The sequence below is a fragment of the Lithobates pipiens genome, unplaced genomic scaffold (assembly GCF_037356315.1).
Source record: "Lithobates pipiens isolate NorthernLeopardFrog02 unplaced genomic scaffold, aLitPip1_a1.2 Scaffold_25, whole genome shotgun sequence".
NCBI classification, from domain to species: domain Eukaryota; kingdom Metazoa; phylum Chordata; class Amphibia; order Anura; family Ranidae; genus Lithobates; species Lithobates pipiens.
In genome coordinates this window covers 222,884,659-222,900,763 of record NW_027507787.1, presented here as the reverse complement: position 1 = coordinate 222,900,763, position 16,105 = coordinate 222,884,659, and the positions used below count along the sequence as shown (strand labels likewise).

The window sequence follows — 16,105 nt, the reverse complement described above, 5'->3', positions numbered from 1 at the left end:
TTTTTCAATTCCAACTTTTAGTAAAAATGGTAATAAAAAAGTTCTACTTACAAAGTAAAACAGGTATAAAAACAAAGTTCAACATAAAAACCGGACAATTACAAAGAACACACTACATGTACGTTTTGCTTTATACATGCTCCATACAAAGGTGCTGCACAATTAGAAAGAATTATGCTGTTTGAACACCAAATTCAGAGACAAAACAACCTCCGTGTTTGATATTACGCACATTACATGTGCAAGGAAAAAAAAAATCTACTAAGTTTTAACAGTTTGATAAAATCTAAAAAGGGACTATGTAATATATATCTACAGTGAGGGAAAAATGTATTTGATCTCCTGCTGATTTTGTACGTTTGCCCACTGACAAAGAAATGATCAGTCTATAATTTTAATGGTAGGTTTATTTTAACACTGAAAAACAGAATAACAAAAAAATCCAGAAAAACGCATTTCAAAAAAGTTAAAAATTGATTTGCATTTTAATGAATGAAATAAGTATTTGACCCCTTCCCAAAACATGACTTAGTACTTGGTGGCAAAACCCTTGTTTGCAATCACAGAGGTCAGACGTTTCTTGTATTTGGCCACCATGTTTGCACACATCTCAGGAGGGATTTTGTCCCACTCCTCTTTGCAGATCCTCTCCAAGTCATTAAGGTTTTGAGGCTGACGTTTGGTAACTCGAGCCTTCAGCTTCCTCCACATATTTTCTATGGGATTAAGGTCTGGAGAATGGCTAGGCCACTCCAAGACCTTAATTTGTTTCTTCATGAGCCCCTCCTTTGTTGTCTTGGCCGTCTGTTTTGGGTCATTGTCATGCTGGAATACCCATCCACGACCCATTTTCAATGCCCTGGCTGAGAGAAGGAGGTTCTCACCCAAGATTTGACAGTATATGGCCCCGTCCATCGACCCTTTGATGCGGTGAAGTTGTCCTGTCCCCTTAGCAGAAAAATACCCCCAAAGCATAATCTTTCCAACTCCATGTTTGATGATAAGATGGTGTCCTTGGGGTCATAGGCAGCATTCCTCCTCCTCCAAACACGGTTGAGTTGATGCCAAAGGGCTCAATTTTGGTCTCATCTGACCAAAACACTTCCACCCCGTTCTCCTCTGAATCATTAGCAAATATCAACAGGCCTGTACATGTGCTTTCTTGAGAAGGGGGACCTTGCTGGCGCTGCAGGATTTCAATCCTTCACAGCATATTGTGTTACCAATTGTTTTCTTGGTGACTATGGTCCCAGCTGCCTTGAGATCATTGACACAGATTCTCCCTTGTAGTTCTGGGCTGATTCCTCACCGTTTCCATGATCATTGAAACTTAACGAGCTGAGATCTTGCATGGAGTCCCAGACAGAAGGAGGTTGGTGGTTATTTTGCGTTTATTCCATTTGCAAATAATCGCATCAACTGTTGTCACCCTCTCGCCCAGCTCCTTGGTGATGGTTTTGTAGCCCACTCCAGCCTTGTGTAGATCTACAATCTTGTCCCTGACATCCTTGGACAGCTCTTTGGTGGAGAGATTGGAATCTGATTGATTGATTGCTTCTGTGGACAGGTGTCTTTTATACAGGTAAAAAACTGAGATTAGGAGCACCCCCTTTAAAAGAGTGCTTCTAATCTCAGATTGAAAAACAGAGTGATCTGGATACTGCCTCTTGATATGACACAACTCCATCCCTGAATACATACAATACAAAAAAAGGTTAGCCCATGGGACTTTAAATGAACTGATTATAGAGGTCATAACAAATGAGTAGCATGAATTAATAAGAATTTATTCAAATTCCAAAAACATAATCATAGATGAGCAAAAAACATCATGAAGCATATGGCTTAAAGCCATAGACATGTTTGTTGCAATACTGGAGATATATATATATATATATATATTTTGTACCCGATGTGTTTCGCGAGCTCTGCTCGCTTCCTCAGGAGTTGATGTACGTGCAAGATATCTAGAAAATAGTAAGTATAGGTAAGATATAACATTCAATGATGGTTGAGGTTAGAAGAGAGGCACGTGGCCTCTGTGAGGCACCCCATACTCACATTATGGTCAATTGGTCCAAAGGACTGATCCCCAAGGATGACAATGGAAAATGCTCCAACCGGGAGCTGAAGAGGGCGTGACCCGCAGCAACCAAACGAGGGCCTGGTGGAGGGCGAACATGGCGAAGAGGGAAGATGAAACAAATGTGTGTCCTGAAATGCCCCATTGGCCATATATGTCATGACAGCTGTAATGAAGATGTACATGTACTTAAATCAAATGACAATAAACTCCATAGTAAACTGCGAGTATAAATAATGTAAAGTATCGCTGTTATATGATGAAGTTCATGTTCAATTATGGGAGTGGATGCAAACGGAGGAAAGAGAGTGAAGAGGACATATAAAGAGTGTAAAAATATGAGGAAAAGGATGGAAATAGAAAGGAAGAATAGACAAAGAGAGAAGAAAGGACGTGCCCCTTGGAGTGCCTCATTAATCATAAACAACCATACCAGAAGTAAAATGTATATCCAAGTCTGTTGATAATCACCATGATGGTGGCCTAGAAGTATAATGGTATAGGTATCTTCATAGTGTCCATGTTTTAAACTGAGGTGGAACAAGAGCACAGACAAGGGTACAGATAGGGAGGATGAGAGTGAGAAAGACAAGCCAGAGTGAGGGAAAACAAAAAGGTGGAAAATATATTGGCAAAGAAGTCCTGCTGGTTGATAAGAGTGTTGTGGAGTGCAAATATGCAAATCACTGATTGTATAAGCAAGTGCATAACGTAAAGTAAGATATCATCATAAATATCTGAGGTGTGCTTACCCCTATGTTGGACATCTCGCATGTTGGAGTACAATCCAAATGAGGGAAAGAGCGTTCGCCAAATCAGAGCCCCCAATCGAAATCCCCGAGCGGAAGCATCAGGCCACGCCCCTAACGCCATACGTAATGTAGGTACGGTGTGAGCCCGCGCTGCGCCCGCAATCTCAGCTTGTTACCTGTATAGAAGACACCTGGGAGCCAGAAATCTTGCTGATTGATAAGGGATCAAATACTTATTTCACTCAGTAAAATGCAAATCAACGTATAACTTTTTTTAAATGCGTTTTTCTGGATATTTTTGTTGTTACTTGGTCTCTCACTGTTAAAATAAACCTACCAGTAAAATTATAGACTGATCATTTCTTTGTCAGTGGGCAAACATACAAAATCAGCAGGGGATCAATTACTTTTTTTCCTCACTGTATTTATATAAATAATTATATATTTTTTTATTGCGTGTCCCTCTTTCTGGATTGCCAAGGAAAGTTTTTTTCCCCAAATGCAAAGGCCACGGTGTCTGACAAAATATCAAACAGAAATAACCGATTTGTAGATTCATATAGCTTTGATACTGTGCATTGTTTTTTGCCATTACTGTAAAATTGGCGATAATGTAAAACTCCATCAACGTCACTGTAAATATATAGTCTTTTAATTACTGCTTGCATGCGACTGATGTTATGGTTGTGATCCAAGATGGCAAGCTGCGATTGTGCCACCATATCGTCAATAAAAAGGTTGTGCATTTTTGAACGATATTTGTGGGCCAGGGCATGAAAGACTTCAAGGCCACCAGTGTGGCAAAAATGCGGCAACTGCTCCAAGTCTCTAAGGAGTCTTTTGTCTTGTACGATCTCCTTCAACTTACAATGAGCTGCTGACCCAGCCTGTAGCCAGTCGTAGTTGTTTGCCCCTTCTGGCCAAATTGTGGAATGGTGACACGAGTGGTACTGTGACGCAGAAAGCCACTGATGAATATTGGTAGCATGGCAAGCAATCGAAAGCCACTTTTCTTTCAAAAGCTGGGGGTCTTGATCACATGTACTTGCAGACCACAAAAGGTGGTTCTTGGCTGGGACAACCCAGGCGGACAATTGGGCACAGTTTGCTTCTTTACTGGCAGCTTGCAGTTTACGCTCTACTGATTTTGCCAAGTGCCATAAATCATATTTGTGCTGGATATTGCTGTACTGACTTCTCAGAAACTTTTTAATGCCAGAATGTCTGCCAGTTGCAATGACTTTTACTTTTAGTTTGTCATTCAAGAGACGATCTAGAGCTCTATGAAATGCGTTTGGCTCAAGCATGTCTGGCGATTCTCCTGGCTGGAGTTCCTCGACTTGGAAGTCGACAATCTTCTGAGTGTTGATCTCCATGAAGATGTAAGAACAATATTTTTTAGCAATTCCTGGAGGGTCACACTGGTCATCGCCAGCCAGTGCAACGGGTTTATTACCCAAAGATTTTAACACACTGTCTCGATCATTTTTCCAGTGGTGATCGATTGTTGGGAAGACATACTTTTGCTGGTTCTTATTGTGCGTGGATTGAGAAATATCTGGCATGCACAGAAGAGAGAAAAAATCCTTCATTTTTGGAAAATGAGAGCCGCTACAAACTATAGCACCAGAAAGCAATAGGTTTCCTACAGGCATGCGGCCAACAAAAGGTTGACTTGCCCACATACGAAACTTGTGATCCTTTGAACAGACTCCCGTGACCACAAGTGCAGAACCTACCAGATATTTTTTTATTCTTCTGAGTTTTCCAGTGCAAGTGCTGCTTGCTTTACATCTGCAATTCCAAAGAAGCTCATCTAAACATGAACCAAAAACCAGATATTTATTTTCATGGGCATAAGAAATCGGCTCAGCTGAATCTAGAACTGGAAGAAAAGATATATCGGGGTCCTCAGGATCTCTAAACATCTCATCGTCTGCAAGTTCTTTTTGAACCTTTAGATCCTCTTTAACAGACGGTCTATAGTTCTCAATACGACTGCGTGGTTTTGAAAGAGAAACTTTTTTAGGCTCAGACAAAGATTGGTTCAAAGAACGGGAATTATCTTCTGGCCGTCTACCTTTTGTTGACAGAAACGGACTGGGTGGAGGGGGTTGGAACGGAGGTGAAGAAAGTGGGCTTGTTATAAATTCCTCCACTGATCTGGTATCACTTGGTAGGTCTGGCAGAAAAGTCGATTGTAAGACAAAATTTATGTATTTCTGGTCCTCCTCTATTTCTGTAGTTTCAGCCTTTACTTCGAATCTGCTTAGAGATGGTAAGCTTGCCAGGTTGCATTGCACCCCTATAGACATATGTGGTTTTCGGCGTTCTACTTGCACAATTTTACTTTTCTTCCCAGCAAATTTATCATACTGTGTGCTTTTGTGCACATGAGTGGGACAGTGCTTGGTGACCATGCCTACTGTTCGACGAACTCTTGGTGTATACTTTCTTTTTTGTTTCTGTGTTACAGGCTCGAGGTTTGTAGTGCTGGTTTCCACATACTCACTCAAGGATTCAACCATTTGCTCCATTTGATACTCCTCAACGGACATGAATTCTATGTTCAGAATTTCACTGTCGGTAATGATCTCTTCTGGCTCTGTCAATGAAACAGAAAGCAAGCTTTGATCATGATGCTGTTCTGTGTCCAGCAAGGGGGACTCTGAGGGCACAGGTTCCTGTGAGGATGGCTCCACAGGCACAGGTTGCTGCGAGTAAGTCTCAGAGGTTACAGGCTGCGTTTCCTCATCCGGTCTCTTACTGTAAAGATGGTCTACGTGAAGCTCTACGGGTGGTTTTAAATTCATAGATGGCACTGCACTTTTTTTCAGAACCTTATTAGGGCCCCGTACCTCATAATCATCCTCCTTGAAATGACTGGAGCAGATCCGATAAGCCCCCTTTCTGGAACTGTGAATTTTTGTCATGAGATCTTCCATCATCTCGTCGGCTACAAAGATTTTTTCCAACCAAATCTGTAAAGTATCCCATTTCCGAGGAAAAACGTGAAGTATGGTTTCTGCAGTTCTGGTTCTCCAGGAAAATGTACATCCAGGAACTAAACAACTTGGCATGCTGAGGAAGAAAAAAAAAAAAAAAAAAAAAAGAAGAAGAGAGGATAAACAATCAATATAAACTCAAGAATCACAAGCCTATTCTTACTGTACAACATTTCGTTGCTGGATTTGTTCTGCCCTGTCTGATGTACTCAATAAAATGATGAACTCAAGAATCACATCATCATCGACTCACAAACTAAAGAGTTTGTGTGTGCACAACATAGCAAACTACTAAACTTTAGAACCTGACATGATTTCTAATTATTATAACTGAAAGCCTTTCAAGTGGCTGTGAAGTCAATTTTGCAGAAGACCAGAGACTGTGAACAGCAGTAAATCTTTAGGCTGTCAGCAGATTGGCCTCTACATTTTTGGCACAGTGCCAAAAATTAGAGAACAACTGAGAAAGTGCAGAGCAGGGTGAGACATTGGGGGGAGATTTACTAAGACTGAAGCACTCAGAATCTGGTGCAGCTGTGCATGGTAGCCAATGAGCTTCTAACTTCAGCTTGTTCAATTAAGCTTTGACAACAAAAAAAATCTGGAAGCTGGTTGCTTTCTATGCAGAGCTACACCAGATTTTGCACACTCCAGCCTGAAGTGATCTAGCAGGACTTCATTTTCTGCCTAACGTTTAACTTTAATGTATGGCCTGCCTTACTATGTCTTCTTAGGTACTATGTCAAGTATTAATATTTGTTTTGTTATACATCTATCGCTATTCAGGCAAAAGTTACAATTTCTGCAATCCATATTGAAATGTCCCGTTATCCTTATGCCACGTACACACGAGCGAATTGTCCGGCGTACTTAGTTCGGCAAACAATCCGGCGGATAGTCCGGCGGACTTTCTACCGAACGGACTTGGCCACACACGGACACACAGTAAGTCCAGCGTTTGCTAGCGCGATGACGTACAGCACGTACGACGGGACTAGAAAAAGGAAGTTCAATAGCCAGTAGCCAATAGCTTCCTTTTTCGTACTTGCTTCTGAGCATGCGTCATTCTTGGTCCACCGGACTAGCATACTGACGAACGTATTGTCCGCTGAAACCCAAGTGCGGCGGAAAGATTGGAGTGCAAAAATACTTTCTAAGTCCGCCGGACTTTACGCTGAGAAAGTCCGCTGAAGCCCACACATTATCAAATTGTCCGGTGAAATGCGTTTCGGCGGACTAAGTACGCCGGACAATTCGATCGTGTGTACGCGGCATTATCCTCATATGTAAGGGCCCTTTCACATGGGTGGACTGATTGGGACCGCCTGTCAATTGTTTTAGGCTAACCCAATTGGACTCTCCAATTGGAGCGGCGGGCATCAATAGACACGTGCTCGTTGACACCCACTCCACCAAAGTCGGACGAATGGGGATTCGTTTTCCATCTGTCTGGCGAATCGGATGAGATGGCAAGGTCATGTCAGGTATACATTTACAGGTGGTCCGTTTCCATCTGATTGCCCATAGAGGAGTGCAGGCTGTGTCCACTCTGCATAAGACCCCTTTCACACTGTGGCACTTTGCAGGCGCTATAGCTTTAAAAATAGTGCCTGCAAAGCGCCCTGAAACAGCAGCTCCATTCACTTCAGTGTGAAAGCCCAGAGGGCTTTCACACTGAGGCGGTGTGCTGGCAGGGCGTCAGAAAAAGTCCTGCCAGCAGCTTCTTTGGAGTGCCCCTGTCCATTAAAAACAATGGGGCAGCGCAGCTACACCATGGCAGTGGTGCTTTGCCGGTGGATTTAACCCCTTTTCGGCTGCTAGCAGGGGTTAAATCTGCGCCGCTAAAAATAGTGCCGCTTTAAGAGGAAGTAAACCCTGATGAGTTTACTTCCTCTTTTTTTCCCTGCAAAGGTAAAGCATAATGGACTACTATGCATCGCATAGTAGCCCATTATGTGTCACTTACCTGACACAGGAGCCAGCGAAGTCGCGCTGTCCCCTGTAGTCCGCCGCATCCATTTTGCTGGTGGCGTCTCGCAGCTCCGCCGCTGTCATTCGGCGAAGCCGCGATGACGTCACTGCCGCGCATGCGCACGGGAGTCGACAAATGCGGCAACTCCATTTTTGGAACTGCCGCGTTCAGTGCGCCTGCGCGCCGCTGTCTACGGCGCATGCGCCGTAGACAGCGGTGCCCGTTTTCGGGCAAATATCTCCTAAACCATATAGGTTTAGGAGATATTGCTTGGACCTACAGGTAAGCCTTAATCTAGGCTTACCTGTAGGTCAAAGTGGTTTGTAAGGGTTTACAACCACTTTTACTGCTGACGGCCGGGGCGGCTCGGTGTGAAAGGGGTCTAAGTGAAACACACATGCACCAGCCAACCACCTGCTCAGTGGGGATCAGCAAACAGATTCCCCGAGTAGACGGACTCAGCCCCCCCCATGTGTAAGGGGACCTTATTATTATGTAAGCAGTTCCGAAGACAACCGTCATCTGCAAATCTTTTTATTGTGTTTTTGCAATTAAGAACTATTTGATATAATTGAAGTTCTGATCATTCCTTACTCTCTACAAAGCATATGAACATTTTCACCTTCATCTCTATCTATATTTTCATCTATCTACGGATATAAGAAAAACTACGACACTAAACAACAAAGGACTTTTTAATAAACTTTTTCTTACTTGTCTTTAGCTTCAAACAGACCAGGATATTTGCAGGTTCATATAAGGAAATGTGCAGGAAGAGCGAGCAATCTGAAATGAAAAAACATGGATAACATAAGCATCAGCCTACTAATTTGTATCAAATCTGTAACAATTAAACCCTAAAAAAAATTAAAATTAAATAAAAATTCTGTTCCTTTGACCACTTAAGGACAGGAAGCATTTGCCCCCTTAACCACTTAAGCCCGGACCAATTTGCAGCCAAAGGACCAAGCCCCTTTTTGCGATTCGGCACTGCGTTGCTTTAACTGACATTTGCGCGGTCGTGCGATGTGGCTCCCAAACAAAATTGATGTCCTTTTTTTCCCACAAATAGAGCTTTCTTTTGGTGGTATTTGATCACCTCTGCGGTTTTTATTTTTATATAAAAAAACATTTTTTTTCCCTCAGTTTAGGCCGATACGTATTCTTCTACATATTTTTGGTAAAAAAAAAAATAAAAAAAAAAATCGCAATTAGCGATTATTGATTGGTTTGCGCAAAAGTTACAGCGTTTACAAAATAGGGGATAGTTTTATAGCATTTTTAATAATATTTTTTTTTTTTTACTAGTAACGGCGGCGATTTTTATTGTGACTGCGACATTATGGCGGACACATCGGACATTTTTGGGACCATTTATACAGCAATCAGTGCTATTTAAATGCAGTGATTCCTGTGTAAATGACACTGGCAGTGAGGGAGTTAACCACTAGGGGGCAGTGTAGGTGTTATGTATGAAGTTATGTGTTTTTTTTATTATTGTAGGGGGGCGTGGCCTGGTATGTGACCTCACTGATCGTCCTTCCCTATAAAAGGGAAGAGACGATCGTGACAGCCACACAGGGAAGCACGGGTAAAAGGTTTGTTTACACAGACCTCTCCTCGTTCTTCAGCTCTGTGACCCGATCGTGGGACACCAGCGGCGATCGGATCTGCTGGTCCCGCGGCCATGGAGCTCAGGACCGGGTCGGGTACGTGCTTGTGCCCAGCTGTGCCATTCTGCTGATGTACATCGGCATGAGGCGGTCCTTAAGTGGTTAATGACCAAACTATTTTTTGCAATACCCAAACAAAGTGTGTGTCCTCCCCCCCCCCTTTTTCTGGTGGTATTTGATCACCTCTGCGGTTTTTATTTTTTGCGCTATAAACAAAAAAAAGGATTGACAATTTTGAAAAAAACAAATATTTTTGACTTTTTTTGCTATAATAAATACCCCCCCCCCCCCCCCCCCCTCGAAAAAAATAAAATTCTTAATCAGTTTTTGGGCAATATGTATTCTACTACACATTTTTTGTAAAAAAAAATAAATAATAATAATAATATATTGTAATAATCACATATTAAGTGGTTTGCGCAAAAGTTATAGTGTCTACAAAATAGAGGATATTTTTATGGCATTTATATTATTCTTCATTTTTTTATTTTTATTTTTTTACTGGTGATGGCAGTAAACCGGGGGCACGCGTGCCTCCAATAGCTATTAAAACGTCCGACTGCGATTCGCACAGCCGTGCTAACCTGCTGCAGTATTGTTTATAGCGCAAAAAAAAAAAAAACGCAGGTGATCAAATGCCACCAAAAGAAAGCTCTATTTGTGGGAAAAAAAAAAAGACGTCAATTTTGTTTTGGTGCAACATCGCACGACCGTGCAATTGTCAGTTAAAGCGACGCAGTGCTGTATCGCAAAAAATGGCCCGGTCATTCAGCAGCCAAAACTTCCGGGGGGCTGAAGTGGTTAATGACAAGGCCTCACCGCCGCTGTGCGGTCATGTGACTTCCCTCTGCTGGCTGATGTCACAGGGGAATCTCAGCCCCTCCCACTGCTCTGCATAGATCGGCGAAGGAGAGTGGAGAGGGATCATGCGACCGCACAGCGGCGATGAGAGAAAAGGTATTTAGCTTTGTAATAAAAAAAATAAAAATAATAAAAACACATGCACTGTAGTTATTAATGCACAATCCAATGTGACTTTGCAAACACTTTAAAATAACGCCACTTCCAAAAAATCTGGCAAAGCAGTTCTTGAAATAGAAAAGGTTTTATACTTCTTCAGTGACCTATATCTCCTATCTATTCTCTGTAAGTTCTACAACCTCCATCACTTCCCACTGTGTAGGATGCCTGTGTCCCCCACGTGTGTTGTCATTCCGTCCTCCAATCCCCACATCAATACTGGCACAGCAGTGACTTAGGGTTCAGCAGATGGAACCACATTGCATGAAGGCAGACACGGGCCCCCAACATACACTATAAAGCCAAAAGTATTGGGACACCCCTCCAAATCATTGGATTCGGGTGTTCCAATCACCTCCATGGCCACAGGTGTATAAAATCGCAAAAACCTATGCATGCAGACGGCTTCTACAAACATTTGTGAAAGAATGGATCGTTCTCAGAAGCTCAGTGAATACAAGAGTGATACCGTGATAGGTTGCCACCTGTGTAAAAAGTCCATCCGTAAAGTTTATCTGCTACTAAATATTTCCACGGTCAACTCCGGGAGAGTGAAACACCTCGAAACTCCATGCAAAAACAAACATACCATAAGAGCAGGTGGGAAGTAGCCCTGCCATCCTGGAAGACTTCCCAGAAACATCATTACCAGAACCGTCCGTTTGCTGCTAACCATCTCAAAAGGAGAACCATCTGGGATACTGACACACAGTGAGAAGGTGGAGGAACTGGACACGAAGCGACTGGAGGCGGAGATATTACACGCACATAACCCCCTAGGGCAGTGATGATGAACCTTGGCACCCCAGATGTTTTGGAACTACATTTCCCATGATGCTCATGCACTCTGCAGTATAGTTGAGCTTCATGGGAAATGCAGTTTCAAAACATCTGGAGTGCCAAGGTTCGCCATCAGTGCCCTAGGGGGGATAAGGATCTGGTGAGTGGGGACCCAAAGGGGGTGAACACAGAAGTCACTGGATTCGTGTGAATAAGCACCAAAGTCACCTTTTTTCTGATCCGTCTGGAAACTTGCTATAAATTGGTTGAGCACTTTATACTCCCTTTGAAGTTTAATAGACACTTTGCACTTTAATGGAACTTTGAATACTGTTTTTTGCAAGACTTTGACACATTTTTTATAATTTTTTATATTTTTTATGAATTATTGTAACTTTCTGCACTTGTTTGATAAGGATTTGGACTGTACTGCCACACTGAAAATATTAGAGGTCTTTTTTGTTTTTTGCTTCCCCCTCTCCTTTTATCTTTTTCTCCCCGTTTTTTTCCCTTTGTTTCATGTGGAAATAGAATTTGTAGACACTTTGAACCTATAAGAAAACCCTGCATGAGGAGTTATACATTTAAACAGTAGACTTGCACAGTTATCCTTTTATTTTGACTTTTATTATATTTCTTTATAACTTTTATTTCCATTTAAGTATTTTACTTAAGCCCCATACACACGATCGGACTTTGTACAAACTTTCCCGTGGACTTTTGTACAAAGGGCGTGGTCCACAAGTTTGTATTGCATACACACGATCAGACTTTTTGACAACAAACACGAACGTAGTGACGTCACAACGTACTGACGCCACTTCAAAAGAGGACGTTCAATGACTCCAGCTCCACCTTTGGTCAACTTCTGTATTGTAGTCTGATCTTTTGCATTGGTTCTGAGCATGCGTGTTTATACCTTGTACAAAAGTCTGATGCTTTTGCATACACACGGTCGGACTTTGCTCCATCGGACTTTTGTTGCCAGAAAGTTTGTCCGTTCGCACAGCCAACAAAAGTCCGATGAAAACAGAAAAAGTTTGTCCGATGGAGCGTACACACAGTCGGATGTTGCTCCAAAACAGCTAATTTGCATGTTTGTTGTCAAAAAAGTCCGACCGTGTGTACGGGCCTTTAGATTAATTTGCACTTTAGACCCCTTTCACACCAGGGCGTTTTGCAGGCGCTATAGCGTTAGAAATAGCGCCTGCAATCCGCCCTAAAGAAGCTGCACCATTGTGTGCAGTGTGAAAGCCTGAGGGCTTTCACACTACAGCGGTGTGCTGGCAGGACGTCAGAAAAAAGTCCTGCCAGGAGCTTCTTTGGAGCGGTGTGTTTACCGCTCCTCCAGCGCTGCTCCCCATTGAAATCAATGGGGCAGCGCTGTAATGCCGCCGGCAAAACGCCGCTATTGCGGCGTATTGCCGGCGGTTTTAACACTTTCGCGGCCGCAAGCGGGGGTAAAAGCGCCGCTAATAATGGCGGCGTTTTACCGCCGACGCTATCAGCGGTGTGGTGTGAAAGGGGTAGTATAGTTCCCCCTCTAGTGTTTACAATGACAGACTATATCCCACTGGTCTAAAATATCCCATCATTAAGTAATGCTTTTTACCAACAGGGTGTATGTGGAGAACGCATGATAATTGCTATTGAGTTTTTTCTGTGTCTTTTTCTCCCCCTTGGGGCATTATCATCATTTCTTAACCTTTTCCTCACATAGACCCAATATAGGGATATACCGTACAAAATGTTAGTACTGTAATTTGGATAGTGCAGTTTGTACAAGAGCAGGTAGCTTAAGCTGAATACTGGAGAGAGTTTGGGGGGTTTCTTCTCTTCAGTGGAGGTGAGCCAGTGATTGTAATCAGCATAGAGGATTTTGAAAAAACGTCCACAAAACACGGGCTTAGCCCATTAAATATCTTTTACAGGTAGCGCCTAGAGCCCCATATCATATTTTTTTTTTTTAAAACAGTTGAACATCCACAACCTCCAAGTGGGGGCTGAGGACTTGTAGGGCGGCAGCAACCTAATACACTTTGCGAGTGCGGCCTTTCCAGCACTTTCCCATGATTGTGATTCCTACCGAGAGACCATTGAATGGAAATCAACAATAAAAAAAAAAAACAATATAGATTTAAATGCAGAGTCCCATGATGGGATCAGCAATATAAAGGTATTGATGAAAACACAATAGTTCAGTGCAAAGTTGTGCACACAAATGTGGTGGTGACTTGAAAAGTGAAGAGTTGATCCAGTACAGAGCTCCAGAATCGCCCACCTCACCCCCTGTGAAATGGACGGTCACCGGAAAAGCTGCCCGCTGCTACAGCAGCAAAACACGCACTCAGTGTAGATCCGCCATCGGTTATGAGGAAGGCTGTTCAGTAACTCGCACCATTCAGATCTAGTTGTAGTAAATAAAGCTCACGGGGAGCCAGCTGAAGTCTCCATAGTATAGTTTTTATTGGATTTGTATGTTAAATGCCGAAATAAAATGAATTAAAAAAAAAAAAAAACATAGGAAAATGAGTGCCACTGCGGACCCGGTATCGGACGGTGTCTGATGATAGCGCTAGTGTCTGCTCCCCCAACACGTTTCGTCCAATAGGACGTTATCAAGGGATCCTCTAGTGTCAGACGTCCAACTAGCTTATATAGCCTCAGCTCTGTTTCTGTGAGCTGTGTGAAGAGGGGTGTGTCCCTTCCCTCCAATCAGAGCTTTTCTCACTGAGCCCTGCAGAGTGACGTCACCTCTCCGCCCCCCTTTTTTTCTTACAGCTCAGACATTCTGTATAAATTTAGCATTTTGAATGGCTGTAGAAAAGAAAGGGAGAACACCTCCAGGTAGCCATTTTGCATTTTACAGAACATAAAAGATCTTTTATAATAACATTAAATGACAATATGACTTGTGTCACAGTTGTAAACACTAGACTATTATTATTTTTTATTTGCTACATTTTTTTTCATGAAAGTGGAGTTACCCTTTAACCACTTCCCGTCCGCCATATAGCAGACTGTTGTGCGCAAAGTGGTTAAGTTATCCTGACTGGGCGTCACATGATCTCCAACAGGATAAGCCATGGGGGGAGCAGAGTGCGGCAATCGTTGGTGTGGTGTCAGTCTGACACACCGCATCACCGATCTCGGTAAAGAGCCTCTGATGTAAGCCCTTTACCATGTGATCAGCCGTGTCCAAATCACAGCTGATCAGTGTAAACAGGAAGAGCCGTTTATCGACTTTTCCTTCACTCGCACTAACAGACGGGAGTAGAGGAGAGCCGATCGGCTGCTCTCCTGACGGGGGGGGGGGGGGGGTTGATTATCAGTGCAGCCCACCCAGAACCCCCAGGGTTGCCCATTAGAGGTGCCAATCAGGGCCCATGTGTAATACCTGCCAGTGCCTATCAGTGACCACTATCAATGCCCATCAGTACTGCATATCAATGCCACCTATAAATGCCCATCAGTGTCGCCTATCAGTACCACCTATAAATGTCCCTCAGTACTGCATATCAGTGCCACCCATCAGTACAGCATATGTGCCACCTACCAAAACTGCATATCAGTGCCATCTATAAATGCCCATCAGTGTCACCTATAAATGTCCATCAGTACTGCATATCAGTGCCACCTATCAGTGCCACCTATCAATACTGCATATCAGTGCCCATCAGTGCTACATATCAGTGCTGCCTATCTGTACCAACTATAAATGCCCATCAGTACGGCATATCAGTACCACCTATCAATGCCCATCAGTGATGCATATCAGTGTCGCCTATCAGTACCACCTATAAATGTCCACTAGTACTGCATATCAGTGCCCATCAGTGTCACCTATTAATACTGCATACCAGTGCCCATCAGTATTGCATATCAGTGCTGCCTATCAGTACCATCGATCATTGCCATCTATAAATGCCCATCAGTACTGCATATCAGTGCCACATATAAATGCCCATCAGTGTCGCCTATCAGTACCACCTATAAATGCCCAACAGTACTGCATATCAGTGCCCATCAGTGTCGCCTATCAGTGAAGGAGAAAACGTATTTACAAAATTTTATAACAGAAACAAAGAAAAACTTTTTATTTAAAAAAAATATATATTTTTTTAAATTTGTTTATCAAAAAATAAAAACCCCAGTGGTAAAAATGAATGGCACCCCCCCCCCCCCCCCGCCCCTTCATTCTGCTAAAGAGCGGTGCATGGGGGGAAGACAGGTGATAGGGCATACATCTGCGGCCCTAGGCTTGTCGCTGTACGCAGTGATCTGATTGGACGCTCTATAGAAGAGATATACTCACCGTCCCGGATAGGCGGTGCAGGCGATGGGCTCAGCGCTGGGCCTGCGGTCACCAGGCCGGTGTGGGCGGAGCTTGTGGTGCCAAACCACGTTCGCGCAGCGCGGGGGAAGGTCGTTACCAGCGGTGATGGCAGCGATCGCCTCACCCGCCCCTCCTCCGCTCACACACACCTTCGCTGCTCTGGGTGACAACCCTGAACCAATTTCACTGCTTTCAAAATTTCGTTGTCACCCTACTGAAGGAAGTTGAAGGGAAGCAGGTTCATTGGCCGGCTCCTCCGGGTCTCTTTGCCGGTATTGTTTTTTAGGGGGGCACTTTGGGGACCGGAGCGTTACTTGGGACCACAACAGGAAGCCGACATCACAAATCGAATCTTACTTCATGCCTACGTAGGCGGCCACCATACTTTCCTGCCACCCCATTAGCTGGACCGGGCGCGTCACCATAGCGACAGGCCGGCCCCTCTCGCAGTGTGAGCGTGGCCGAGCGGAGTCAATAGCCCGCA

At 43.5% G+C, this 16,105-nt stretch overlaps 1 protein-coding gene across 1 annotated transcript; it reads right to left on the bottom strand.

Annotated features, from left to right (window-relative positions):
• On the bottom strand, positions 1-16,007 carry LOC143930906 (uncharacterized). The gene is made up of 3 exons (XM_077455586.1): positions 15,601-16,007; positions 8,527-8,598; positions 1-5,916 (listed from the first exon to the last, which is right to left on the bottom strand). The coding sequence occupies exon 3, from the start codon at positions 5,913-5,915 to the stop codon at positions 3,285-3,287; it is 2,631 nt and encodes an 876-aa protein (XP_077311712.1). The 5' UTR covers position 5,916; positions 8,527-8,598; positions 15,601-16,007; the 3' UTR covers positions 1-3,284.
• Positions 16,008-16,105: the final 98 nt, after the last annotated feature.